The sequence below is a fragment of the Pleurodeles waltl genome, chromosome 11 (assembly GCF_031143425.1).
Source record: "Pleurodeles waltl isolate 20211129_DDA chromosome 11, aPleWal1.hap1.20221129, whole genome shotgun sequence".
In the NCBI taxonomy this organism is placed as follows: domain Eukaryota; kingdom Metazoa; phylum Chordata; class Amphibia; order Caudata; family Salamandridae; genus Pleurodeles; species Pleurodeles waltl.
The window spans coordinates 954,361,265-954,375,630 of NC_090450.1; the positions used below are offsets into that span (position 1 = coordinate 954,361,265).

General features: G+C 47.2%; 1 protein-coding gene across 1 annotated transcript in view; it reads right to left on the minus strand.

Annotated features, from left to right (window-relative positions):
- LOC138265301 (solute carrier family 2, facilitated glucose transporter member 11-like) overlaps positions 1–14,366 on the minus strand; it is a 173,684-nt gene that overhangs the window by 7,997 nt on the left and 151,321 nt on the right. The window contains exons 9-10 of the mRNA XM_069212908.1: positions 12,376–12,477; positions 6,777–6,852 (exon numbers count right to left, since the gene is read on the minus strand). Of these exons, the coding sequence (XP_069069009.1) occupies positions 6,777–6,852; positions 12,376–12,477 (178 nt within the window). The remainder of the gene's footprint in view (positions 1–6,776; positions 6,853–12,375; positions 12,478–14,366) is intronic.

Genomic DNA, 14,366 nt, shown 5'->3' on the forward strand with positions numbered 1-14,366 from the left:
AGCCCCCTTTCTGGGAGCCCGTCAGACATTGCAGTGCCGGTCTGACGAGGAGCACCCCGATGATGAAGCATGACACCCATTTGGGTGTGTGATGGCTCTTGCTCCTGAGAGCATGGTCCCCCTGCCTTTGTGCTCTGAAACAGTGTACTCTCTGGTTTCTACGTGCATTTAGGGAGTCTGTACACTGGACCACTAATCTCCCTGTCCCTTCCTTGTCTTCTTTGGTTTCTACAGGGAAGAGGGTTGCCTGCTGGTCGATGCTGCACTGGGGGTCAGGTTCTCCAAGGCCTGGGAGCTGCAGGTGCAGTGGGTCCTTTAGGCGTTGGATGTCTTCGTCCGGAGCTCACAGTCAGGGGGGGTCCTCTGGATTCCCTCAGCAGGAGTCGTCGTAGAGGTTTGACAGGGGGTTAACCCGGGATGGGCTCTTGCTCTCAATCACCTGGGGACCCATTCTTGCTAGGTGGACCACCTGCACACGGGCCGTGGGCGTCGGGTGCACGGGGGTCAGGACTCATGCATCCTGAGTGAGGTGGGAGTCCTTGGTTGTAGGTTTCTTTAGACAGAGCCGCTGTCTTCGGGAGTTCTTGGTCCTTTCAGGTGCAGGGTAGTCCTCTCGAGTGGTCAGAGGTTGCTAGGCCCGCTGGACACGTCACTGGTCATTTTGCAGGTTCTTTGAAGCAGGAGACAAGCCGGTAGGGCTGGGACCAAAGCAGGTGTTGTCTTCCTTCTTCTCTGCTGGGGTTTTCAGCTTAGAAGTCCTTCTTCTTCTTGTAGGTCACCAGGAATCTGGTGAGCTGGGTTCCGTGAGGCCCTTAAATCCTAGATTTAGGGATGTGTTAGGGGTCAGAGGGCAGTAGCCAATGGCTACTGTCCCTAAGGGTGGCTACACCCTTTGGGGAGGGGGGCAGATTCCTATCCCTATTGGTCCATGCCCTCAAAAACAAGATAGAGGATTCTGCAGGGATGGGGTCACCTCAGCTCTGGACACCTTAGGGGTGGTCGTGGCTGGGGTGGTCATTCCTCCCTGTTTTTCTTAATTTTCCCGCTGAACTTGCTGCCAAAAGTGGGGCTTTGTCCGGGGGGGGGGTGGGGGGGGGTGGGGGGGGGGTGGGCATCTCCGCTAGCTGGAGTGCCTGGGACACTGTAACCCGAGGCTTGAGACTTTGAGGCTCACCGCCAGGTGTTATAGTTCCTGCTAGGACAGGCTTTGGGTACCTTTTATAAGGGACTTAACTGTGTGCCAGGGCTGTGACAATTATGGAAGCAAAGGTACAGTTTTAGGAAAAGAACACTGGTGCTGGGGTCTGGTTAGCAGGTTACCAGCACACTTTCAATCAAAATTGGCATCAACACTAGGCAAAAGTGGGGAGATAACCATGCCAACAGTGGCACTTTCCTACAGTCGTGGTCTGAGCAAAATATTACACCATTACCTACAGTTATTCTTCAAACAAATACACACATTTAAAAACATGAAGGAACGTCCACTGGTAATATAATGAACAAATAATACTCTAGTCTAAAAAGTATATGAAGTTATAAACTATCATGCACACATCAGAAGTATCTGCATTAAACAAAAAAAAAACATAAGTTGTCTCCAATTCAGGCGCTCTTAAAACAAGTCCTAAAACGTCACTCTCAAAGTATACTGTGAGCAGTATACATCACTGATTAAGATCTTTCTCTTGCTTACAATGCAATTGTACATCCTGATATCATATCTCACTGTTTGCCATACTTTTAATTTCTAGAGATATTTAACATGTTTCTAATTATGCTATAAATACTCTTTTAATATGGGTACTGAGCTTTAATGCTCAATATTCTTGTGTTTTATTTATTATGTATAAAATTACTTGGGCCAGGTTTATATCTTGACAGACGAGTTACTCCATCATAATGGTGACAGCTATCTGGTCTGCTGAAATATAAATCACATAGGATGTAGGGCCTGATTTAGATATTGGCAGAGGGCTTACTCCATCACAATAGTGGAGGATATCCCATCCGCTGAAATCTAAATCCCATTGGATATAACAGGATTTCAAATTCGGCGGAAGGGATATCCAGCACCATTGTGATGGAGCAACCCCTCCGCCAATATCTAAATCAGGCCCAGAATGGGATTTAAATTGCAGCCGTCGGGTTATCCGTCACCGTTGTGTCGGAGTAACTCACCCGCCAAGATCTAAATGAGGCCCTTAGTTTTAATTGCTCATACACAGCCTTTTGCTTTGAATGACCACTTTTCTAAAGTAGCTGTGACAATTGATATGTCTAACATTTTATAACGTTTGACAGGTCCATAATTTTTCTATAGGATCTACTCTTTCTCTGAAGGTATTTACTATTTAAATTAATAACAAATTCAACATTTACATTGGTTACTAATTTGTGCTGGCTGTGTAAAATCTAATAAACTGTAAACCTTGTGTACACTCACAAGTAAGAGGTACATATTTTTTGTTAAAATGTTTGACAAACAAGATGTCCAGATAATTATACATTTAAAAATCTAGGGCATTCTGCAGCACACCTAGAAAGAGTTAAAGCCTCCCAGGATTGTTTTTGTGCAGGAGGGGGCACACTCCTGCCTACAACAAAGGCTAGGCTGCCAAAATGATGCCAGCGCAAGAGAAAAAGACAGGAATGCCCTGTGTTGGATAAATACTGCTCATTCCTGCCCTTTCCCTGTGACTCAGGGCAGCGCAGCAATGTGACTTGCCACGTTGCCCTGAACCACAAAACTCATAAATATGCCCCCTAATATTGTTTTTACCCCAGTATATGATTTTGTTCATCCATGTCAGCAAACAAGCACACATTATATCTTGGTATGGTTGCCTGTATATTAAACAGCCTCACCACTTTTTATATTCAGGAGCAACTTTAATTTGTCCAGAATTTATTTAAAAAGAAGGCTGTTTTTCTCTCTCAGGAGCCATCCCATTGTGTTAATAGTCTCACATTTGCTAAATGACTTCTAAGGTCAGTGCCATGGAAGAATAATTTATCATTGACTCAGTTTTAAGCTGAGGCAGTCCCCTTTTCTCCCATGGACATTCTACTTGTTTTAAGTAGCTATCCCATCCATATTCCCTGTGTTTCTAAGTAACATATGTGGCGGATGCCCGTTAAAAATACACTCTTATTCAAATACATGTTGTAGGGAGCTGAATTCTGGTTGCAGTACCTCCCCACTTTTTGCCTGGTTCTGTATGCAACTTTGACTGAAGTGCACTGGATTCCTGCTAACCAGGTCCCCAGTGCAAGTGTTCTTTCCACAAAACTGCACAGTTGTTTTGCACAATTGGCAAAAAATGTAGATGTCATTGTAAGTCCCTAGTAAATTGTACCCCTGGTACCAAGGGCAAAGGGTACAAAAGGAATGCCCCTGAGGGCTGCAACACACTTTGTGCCACCCTCAGGGACCCCCTCACTAAGTGCACACAGTGCTTATTTCGCAGGCTGCATGTCTTGATGAAGAACTAAAATGAAAACACAACATTGCATGCAGCCTATGTCTTACAGGCCTCAGGCAGGGTGCATTATATTATATGTGAGGGCATATATGCATGAGCAAATATGTCTGTACTATGTCTTCGTCGATTCCTAGACATAGTAGGTGTACAGGGAAGCCATTTTAAATGCATATGGTGGACACTGGCAATTTCGAGTTCCCCAGCTACATGTTGGCTTCTCTGAATCCTGGGATGTTTGGTATCAAACCTCTTAGAATAACAAACCCTCACCGACCACAGTGATAGATTTATTAAAAACTGCAAACAGAGGGCCCCTTAGAGTTGCCCCCTGAAAAGCTAATAACTCCTAGCATGGACACTGACTGGTCAAAACCAGTGCAGCCATCCTAGACAGAATTCTGGCCCCCTGAGGTGAAAGCCAACACTTTTGAGAGCTCAGAACAAAGGCCTGCTCTGGGCAGAGGTGCAAACACCTCGTCCAGGCAGGATGGACATTCCAGGGTGGGGAGCTTCAGAGGCCTTGCCGCGTTTGTAATGCGACCTAGGCCTCTCCAAATGGTAGAGAAGGCCGACCCCCAGTTCCTGACCAAACATTTGGCGGCAGGACTGGCGGGAAAATTAGGCAGATTAGGAGGTATTCCCACTTTATGCCACTCCCACCCCTGGTGGACGAGCTGAAGTGTGCACTATCTTTTAAATTTCTCCATCTTGTTTGGAAGGAATTCAGACCACTGGGGTTAGGGCTGTGCCCACTTCCCAACGGAAGTGGTCATAAAAAGGGTATAGTCACCCCAAAGGAGAGTAGCCCATTGGCTACAACCTTGAACTCCCTGTAAAGCTCCTAAATTCAGTATTTAGGTGGCACCCCTGAACCCTAGAACTCAAATTCCTAAGGACGTAAGAAGCGCTGGGAACTACAGAGTTGTATCAGCTGAGAAGACTGCAGAGACCAACTGACTTAGCCTCATCCCTACCAGCCTGTATGCAGCTCTCCACGGTCCTGTGCCAAAAGATGACCCATCCTTCAGCCCAGCGACCTCCAAAGCTTTGAGAGGACTGCCTGCCTTTGAAAAAGATCAAGATCTCTTGAAAACAGGGGACTTGTTCAAGAAGAAAACACCTTTAAATGAAATAAAACTCTGCCCGTAGGAACCTCAAAACCGCCTCCGGACCAACATCTGCACCCATCACCCACGTCACGAATCCATGTGGCCCATTGGTCCTATAAAGGTTCCCCAGCGATCTTGAGCCCAAGTCCACTGTGGGCTGACCCCTACTGGACTCTGCCTCGAAGCCTGCAGCTTCAAACTGAAGTCTCCCCACTGACTGCAACCTGCCCAGTAAGCTGTTCCTGATGCCAAAGAACACTGTTGCACCCAACGCCCCTGGGCCTTGCTGATTTGGACCAATGGTGCCCCTGATTCCCCTAGCATCAGAACTTACCTGGGCAGCTGTGGGTTTTCTTTGTTCAGCCCCCTGGCCCGTGCCTGCAGCCTTTCTCCAAAACCAATCTCTCCCATTGATTAACATTGCACACCCAACACTGTGTTGGCACTCTGCACCTGGCTGCCCCGATGTCACTGAGGGTGTAAGTTTGGTGCTGTCTAATGGCTCCCCTTGTGCTTACCTCAGCCCCAGGAGGTCAACCACTGACACCGCTTTACTCACTTGTGAGCACCGCATCTTCGTTCACTCCCAGTCTCTATTGATTAATATGGGGCACCCGACTCCAAATTTGACTTCTGCAACCGTCTGCCCCTGTGCCACTTTGGGTGCATTCTTGGTACTGATTTGAACCTTGCCTGGTGTTGATCTAAAACCGTGAAGACTGGATTTATAAGTCATGTACTTACCTACAAAACTGCATTCTTGTTATGCTCCCATTAGTTAACATTGAGAACTCTAAAAATTGCACTGTGTCGACTTTTGAAACTGCATAGTAATTATCGTTTGAAAAGTGCTTACCTCATTACAACATTCTTTGGTTCAAAGCATATATAAAAGCAAATGCTATTTTTATAAATTGGTCGCAGATTTATTCATTGAGTGTGTCTCACTGATTGCCTCTGTGAGTACAACAAATGCTTAACACAACTCCTTGATAAGCCTAACTGCTCGCCCACCCTACCACAAACAGAGCATTAGACCTATCTACTTTTGCCTCTGCAAACCAATTGGGGAACCACTGGACTGTCTGCACAGTGTAGAACATTTTAGTGCACTTTATAGAGAACCAGCTTCCTACACGTGCATACCAGTTTTCTATGAATCATTTCTTAACCTCTTGCCTGAAAAATCTATGATACATGCCATGCTAGGTATAATTATTAGACAATTTAACATAACATACTAAAACATACTAAACCATATGTCAGCAAATGTAATATACACCTGTTCCTTGAGTGTACTTTAAGGACAACAATATTTCATAGCAATGAAGTCGATAATCTTTGATATCCCCATTGGGTCTCATTAAAATAGAGGCTTTTAAACCTCTTTTCTGACTCATGAAGCCGACCACAGTCCTGCAGCACCTACTTACTTGAACTACTTTCTCAATATGCCCTACAATTAAAACTCAGATCCACAGTGCTACACAGCACAATCAAACGGAAATGACAGTTCAGCCACATACATGTTACGTTTCTAAAAATAAAAGCCCACAGACTACCAAATGTTCCAGGAGCTCACAATGCCCCCATTACAATGCAAAAATACTGGTTGTATATTGACCAGTGCCTGTGCCTGGATGGCCTGCAAGGGAGTGTGACACCCAAGCAATCATAACTTTAAATAAAAAATGCATAGTACATCCCAAATTGTGGCTCATATTCGCTTAAATACATTTTGTGGTCCTTTATCTGAATAGCACTCCTTTTATTGGTCTTGGAAGGATGGAAGGACAAACTATCACATCAGGGTTCAATCCTCTAACTTGTAAGTACTACAAAGATTTCTGCAAGAGGGGCCTTAACCCACTGAGCTTACTTCAGTTTTGTAAATGAATGATTTTTGTGAATAGGCAGAACAGCATTCTTCAATGTAGCTCCAGAGTTAGAGTTACCCATTGGGGATGGGCGAGGAAGGCTGAGAATATCTGACATGGTGCTGATAACAGCAGTTTACTTTTTCCATAGGTTGTGATCTCAGTGGTACTCAAACATTCCTCTTACTAGGTATATGTGCTACCTATGGTGATCACAAAACTTGTTTACTCTCCCCCGTACATGCTCCTGGAAGTGTGACAATGGCCATGAAAGGAGAGGCAGTAGAAAGAGAAGAGATACAAACCTGGCCCTAGTCCAAAACTCAGGATGAATATGAAGATGAGCAAAGTAGAGATGTAAGGCATCCAAGAGTACACGTCCTGTGGAAGAAAGGAGGATACAGTAAGCAAATACGGCATGTGACACTGCTATTGCTACTACAGGTGACAAACAGTCATGTGTGAAGAGTATTAATTCCAAACAGAGGTATGTACTGTGTGTTTTGCTTCATGGTGGTAGGGTTCGCAGGTGAGACTCCCTCAACAAAGCCTCTTTCGTGAATGTCCAAAGGCCATCATTTCTCCGAACCTGTAATTACAGTACCACGCACCCCAGCCAGTACTATGTGATTACGAGTTAAACACAGTTATAGTTATCTCAGGTAACTGTCAATTAATCTGTTTTTGTAAAGCACTGCTACTCAAGGCGCTGGGGGGGGGAGGGGCAGGGAGGGAAGTGTGGAGCCTCATCTGAAGAGCCACGACTTGAGGTTCTTCCTGAAGATGGTGAGCGATGGGCTTTGTCTGAGTTCTAGGGGCAGGTTGTTCCAGCTCTTTGCTGCGATTTAGGTGAAGGATCGTCCTCCGGCAGTGGTTTTTCGAATGCAAGGGATAGTGGCCAGAGCCAGTTGGGCGAAGCAGAGGTGGGGAGGAGACACTGTGGTTCAGGTATGCCAGTCCAATGTTGTGTATGCTTTGTATGTGTGGGTGAGTAGCTTGTAGGTGATTCTTTTTTTTGGGAGCCAGTGGAGGGTTTTCAGGTGCTGAGAGATATGTTCTTGACCTCCGAGGTTCAGGACAAGTCTAGCGGCGGCATTCTGGATGAGTTGCAGCTTTTTGAAATTTCTCGTCGTAGTTCTGGCATAGAGAGAGTTGCCATAGTCAAGCTTGCTTGTGACTAAGGTGCGGGTGACTGTCCTGCGGCAGTCTGCTGAGATACATTTGAAACTTTTCCAGAGTTGGAGGAGGGTGTGCCAGCAGGAGGAGGTGACTGAGTTTACCTGTCGGGTCATAGATAGGGAGGAGTCGAGGATGATGCCTAGGTTGCAGACGTGCTCAGTCGGTGAAGGCGGGGTCCTGAGAGATGAGGGCCACCAGGAGTCGTCCCATGCTGAGGTGGCTTCTCCAAAGAGGATGAGCTCTGTCTTGTCAGAGTTGAGCTTGAGGCAGCTTTCTCTCATCCAGATAGCTACAGCTTCCATTCATGAGTGGAAATTCCTTTTGGCCGTGTTCAGGTCTTTGGTGAAGGAAATGATGAGTTGTGTGTCATCTAAGTTTGACACAATGTTCATTCTGTGGCTTCTGAGGATGGCTGCGACTCGGGTCATGTGTATGTTGAAAAGAGTTGGACTCATAGAGGAACCTTGGGGAACTCTGCAGCTGACTCCTTTGGGTTTAGATGTGTAGGGAGGGGCCCTGACCCTCTGAGTCCTTCCAGAGAGGAAGGAGTGGATCCATTTCAGGGCTGTTCCATGGATTCCTACATCGTGGAGTCTGGTGCACAATGTGCTGTGAGAGACAGTGTCGAAGGCCACTGAGAGGTCGAGGAGTATGAATGTTGCGGGGTGGCCATGGTCTAGAAGTGATCGGATGTCGTCGGTGGCTGCAAGAAGAGTTGTCTCTGTGAGGTGGTTGCTGCGGAACCCGGACTGGGAGCTGTCCAGAGAGTTGTTGACCTCGATGAAATTTCATAGTTGTGTGTTGATGGCTTTTTCCAGTACTTTGGCCTGTAGGAAAGTAACCTTTTTCTTGGCATGGTTACCCCCATTTTCCGCCTGATGTTAGTGTGCTTGACTGTGTTCACTGGGATCCTGCTAACCAGGACCCCAGTGATTATGCTCTCTCTCCTCTAAATTTGGTTGCTACTTACTGTTGACACAGTATTTCCCCCACAATTGGCATACTGGTGCCCCCTAGTATATGGTACCTAGGTACCCAGGGCATTGGGGTTCCAGGGGATCCCTAAGGGCTGCAGCATATATTTTGCCACCCATAGGGAGCCCATGCAAAGGCTTCTGCAGGACTGCCACTGTAGCCTGCTTGAAAAGTTGCAAGCACCATTTTTGTGCCATTTACACTGCACCAGGTCACTTATAAGTCACCCCTATAGCAGGCCCTCTAGCCCTGAGGGGAGGGTGCAAAGTATCTGTGTGTGAGGGCACCCATGCACTAGCAGAGGAGCCCCCACGACCTCCAGGATGATTTTCCCATACTTCGTGAGTGCGGAGCTGCCATTTTACGCGTGTACTGGACATAGGTCACTACCTATGTCCAGCTACATAATGGTAACTCCTAACATAGCCATGTTTGGTATCAAACATGTTGGAACCATTCCCCAAGACATTTGCAAGCATTGGTTGCATGATTCCATGCACTCTGGGGGTTCCTTAGAGGACCCCCAGTGTTGCCATTACAGCCTTCTGAGATTTTCTAGGCAGCCCCAGCTGCTGCCACCTCACAGACAGGTTACTGTCCTCCCGTTACTTGACAAGCTTGAGCCCAGGAAGGCAGAACAAAGGGTTTCCTTTGGGAGAGGGGTGTTACACCCTTTACCTATGGAAATAGGTGTTACAGGCTTGGGAGGTGTAGCCTTCCCAAGCCACTGGAAATGCTTTGAAGGGCACATTTGCTGCCCTCCTTGCGTAATCCACTCTACACCAGTTCAGGGACCCCAAGACTCTGCTCTGGTGCGAAAATGGACAAAGGAAAGGAGAGTGACCACTCCCCTGTCCATTACCATCCCAAGGGTGGTGCTCAGAGCTCCGCCAGAGGGTCCCTGGGTTTTGCCATCTTGGATTCAAGGTTGGCAGGGAACTCTGGGAGCATCTGCGTGGGCAGTGCCAGCAGGTGACGTCAGAGCCCTCCCCTGATACCTGATAGGTGCTTACCTGATTAGGTGACCAATCGCTCTTTCAGGGCTATTTAGGGTCTCTCCATTGGGTGGTTATTCAGATTCGACTTGCAAGACTCCAGCAGGAATCCTCTGCTTCCTCCACTTCAACTTATCACTGACAAAACTGCATCTTAACCCTCCAGGAACTCTACAAACTGCAACAAAGAAGCAAGATGATGTTTGCAACATTGTATCTTCAGCTCCTGCCAGCAACTGCAACTGTTTCCTGGTCGTGCATCCTCTGAGGACAGCCCATCTTCAGCCTGCACCAGAAGAGTGAAGGAATCTCCCTTGGGGTGAAGGAGTCACTCCCATGCTTCAGCAGGCACATACTACAACGACGACCGGCTGCGTGGATCCCCTCTCCTGCTGAGCTGCGAGGATCCTGCATCACAGGTGGTGGACTGAAGTAGTCCTGATGGTCCTGAAGTACCACTGTCCAACTTTGGTGGAGGTCAGAGCTTGTCTCCCCAAGCAAGACAGGACCCCCGTGCACTGCATGTTTTGCAGTTGCCAAGGCTTGTTGGCAACCTTCCACAAAGTTCTTCATGTACCTTGCAGCTCCGGGACCCCAGCACTCTATCCTGCAACACACATCTTCCTGAGTGGTTCTCTGGCGGCATGGGAGCCTTTGTCGTAGTGCTGAGTGGGCCTCTTTTGCACCTTCTTTTCCCCCATGCTGTGGGACTCCTGTGTGCGCTGCCTGACCTATGAGTCACCCCTATAGCAGGCCCACCAGCGTGCTGCCTGGTGAGTCTAATCAGTTACGCAGAGAACGAGAGGCATTCTTACCTTATTTTCTGTTTTTTCCCACCACACCAAATATTAGAAAAGCAAACACTAGAAGAAATATTTACTGAAAGATTGATTCCTTGCGTTCTGTATTACAGTTATGGAAAGCATCCCGAACAACGACTCCTTAACAACGAAGTAGTGGAAAACAAAAGCAGAACAATGCTTTCGTTAACCACGACTTCCTTGTTAAGGGGCCTTAACCACGCATGTGTTTATCCACGCACATGTGTGGTTAAGACACAGAAGAAGGGAGTCGGCTGAGGAGGACGACGCGATCAAGGAGGAGGTAAGTGGGGCTGGGTTTTAAGGGCAGAGGGGATTGGGGCATTTTTAGTTTTAGGGGCTGGGGGTCGGGTGGTTTAGGTTTAGGGGCAGGGGCAGGGGAGACGGGTCAGGGCATTTTTAGTTTTAGGGGTGGGAGTGGAGGGTGGGGGGTCGGGTATTTTTACTTTTTGGGAGTGGCGGGTTGGGGTAGTTTAGGTTTTAGGGGCGGGGTGGGGGGTCGAGGTATTTGTACTTTTTGGGAGTGGGGGTTTGGGGTGGTTTAGGTTTGTGGGGTGGGGGTTGGGGTATTTTTAGTTTTAGGGGTGGTTTAGGTTTAGGGGCGGGGAAGGGGGTTCGGGGCATTTTTAGTTTTGGGGTGGGGGTCGGGCGGTTTAGGTTTGGGGGAGGGTCATTTTTAGTTTTAGGGGCGGGGTGGGGGGTTGGGGTATTTTTAGTATTTGCGGGTGGCGGGTTGGGGTAGTTTAGGTTTTAGGGGCAGGGATGGGGGGTCGGAGTATTTTTACTTCTTGGGAGTGGAGGGTTGGGGTGGTCTAGATTTGTGGGGTGGGGGTTGGGGTATTTTTAGTTTTAGGGGTGGTTTAGGGGCGGAGGAAGGGGGTGGAGGTATTTTTAGTTTTAGGCGTGGGGGGTCGGAGCGGTTTAGGTTTGGGGAAGGGGTATTTTTAGTTTTAGGGGCAGGGTAGGTTGAGGTATTTTTAGTTTTAGGGGTGGGGGGTCGGTGGTTTAGGTTTGGGGTAGGGAGGGGGGTCGGGGCATTTTTTGTTTTTAGGGCCGGGGTGGGGGGGGTCGGTATTTTTAGTATTTGGGGGTGGGGGTTGGGGTGGTTTAGGTTTCAGGGGCGGGGTAGGGGGTTGGGGTGCTTTAGGTTTTAGAGGTGTGGGGTTGGGGTGGTGTTAGGTTTTAGGGGTGGGGTGAGGGGTTGCAGTAATTTTAGGGGTGTCGGGTTGGGGTGGTTTTAGGAGTGGGGGTGGGGGGGTTGCAGTAATTTTTAGGGGTGGGGGTGAGGGGCCACAGGGGACGCATGCTGGAACCATGCATGCCATTCACTAATGCCTTTACCAGGAATGCCTTTACAACGAAAAATCATTGTTAAGGCATTCGTGGTAAAGGCATTAGTGGTAACAACTAGGTCGTTGTTCAGATCTCGTTGTTCCGGCATGCGTGGTTCCAGCATGCGTTGTTCCGACATATATTTGTGCAAGATGTATGCATTACTGGGCGGGTACAATACTAAAGTGTCATAACGATAAGCTCAGATCTTAAATCAAAACTTTATTTTGACCAGTACTTATAGAAAACTTTTCATTTTCTAAATAAGTTTACATGAACGTTTTACCTTAATAAATCTTCCGAAATTTAGTGAAAAATCTTCAATTGAACATCAATGGACATCGAATGAGAATTTATTCTCACTTTTAAAACTAATTGGATGAACATAGAATTTTATAAAAAAAACTTTATCAGGACACAGTACCTGCTACAATGAAGTCCGTTTATTCTGAAATGCTAAAAATGCATGGTGCAGACTCCTTAGAAGGTCTTAGGTCTGCATTTTAATTTCATAAAGTTGAATTAAATTCAGATGTGTAAAATATGACTCAAACCGTGGACTGCTCAGCTCTTATGTACGAGTCCTGGACTATCTCCTGTACCTGCAGTGTGAGTGTGGCTGTCAGCAGCCCAAGGGTCACAGTGATTAATGTGTAGGCTCCCAGAAGTAAGGTCCTTCTCCCAAAACATTCGATCATGGATCCCTGCAAGAGAAATATCGACCACTGGTCAGAAAGCACTATAAAAGTTTATCTTTCAAACTGCAGTTTGTATACTACTGAAAGGCTAAAAGCGAGTGAATCAGGAAATTGACAGTTTGGAACAGCAGTTCTTAAACTTTTGACTTCTGTGGGCCCCTGCTTAATCATTGCTGGAATCCGGTAACACCCCAGCTCCCCAAGGGCCGGACTGGGAACTCAAAGCAGCCCTGGCAAATGTTGTGCATAGCGAGCAAGCCTGACCATTACATTGGGGCTTGAGTGGTTCTCTCCTCCAGGAAGAGTTGGGAAAAAATGTCAAAAACTGTGCATTCCACAATACATTACATATTGAATTGGATTCGTTTTTAAAGCATAGTAAATAATGATCTTACAGTGCACCAGGATACAGCAATCTTTACTGGGGCTTTTCCATAATTTTCCTCACCATCACCCTCTAACAGTGCCTCTCATCTCTCCATAGCCCCTCTCTCACATGCATTTCATTTGTTTCATAGCGCCTCTCTTACCTGCACAGGGTGTTGGAGCAAATTACATCCCACACGTGTGACCTTTTACACAAGACTCAATAGAGTTTCCGTCCTTACTACAGTACAGAGTCTGCCTTACTGCGAATGGCTGAGTCCCTCAGACATATTGCTGATTATGGGACCATCGCTGCACTGATTATGCTGGACTTACGCCAGCATTTGACACAGTGTCACATGGCCTATTTCTGGAGCAACTGTGGTCCTTGGGTATAAGTGGTCTTACTCTAAGGTGGACAGCCTCCTTCCTTAAACACCGCACTTTCCAGGTCGTGCACAACCCCTGCTCTTCTGAGGTCTTCCCGCTACAGCAGGGGGTGCCTCAGGGCTCTGCCCTGAGCCCCATGCTGTTTAACCTTTACATGCACACTTTAGCAGAGGTGATTGCCCACTGTGGCTTTAAGATCATGTCCTACGCTGATGACACTCAGCTGATCATCATCCTCATGCAGAATCAGGGTTCCTGTGCTGCTCGGTTCAGATCTTGTCCCACTGATCGGGCTGAGTGGATGGATAGCATTTGCCTCAAGTTGAATGCAGAGAAAACCAAGGTGCTGGTGGTGGGAAAACAGCCCTCTATCTGGTCCTCGGCCTGGTGGCCGAACACTATGGTTTCTGTCCCAGTTCCTAAACCAGCTGTGAAAAATCTTGGTTTTTGATTTGACTCAAACCTTATGTTTTACAAACAAATTTCTGGATTGGCTGGTATCTGTTTTGGTCCTAGGCTTTCTTCCTGTAGCTGCTAGGAAAACATTAGTTCAGGTTCAGATTCAAACTAGACTCTGGACTGGACTACTGTAAGATTCTTTATCTATGTGCCACTAGGGGCAAATTACAAAAACTACAAAGGGTGCAGAATGTGGCGGCCCACCTACTCTTGAACATTCCTAAGCTCTGCTCCATGGGCCAAGCTCTTGCGAAGGTTTACTGGCTTCCTCTGAGGAAGAGAGTAGCATTTAAAGCCCTTTGTTTTTGCCACAAAATCTTGATGGGTAAAAGCCCTCACTGTCTATTTCCGATGCTGCAGGCATATTGCCCTAGCAGAAGCCTCAGATTTGCAGATGCAGCACTTATGATAGTCCCAGGAGTGAAGAAGTCAAAGTTGGGGGGCTGTTCTGTCAGGTTCCTGGCCCCCAAACTGTGGAACTCTCTGCCTCTTGATCTTAGACAGGAAAAACAGGAATCTGCCTTCCGGAAGAAGTTAAAGACATGGCTCTTTCAGGCAAAGGTAGAATAGAGACAGTAATTTGGTGGTGTTGGTGGCCGGACCTCTAGCGCGAGGACGCTCCATCTGGAGTAACCTGGCGCTCTATAAAACTCCTAACATAACACATACAGACAGAGACA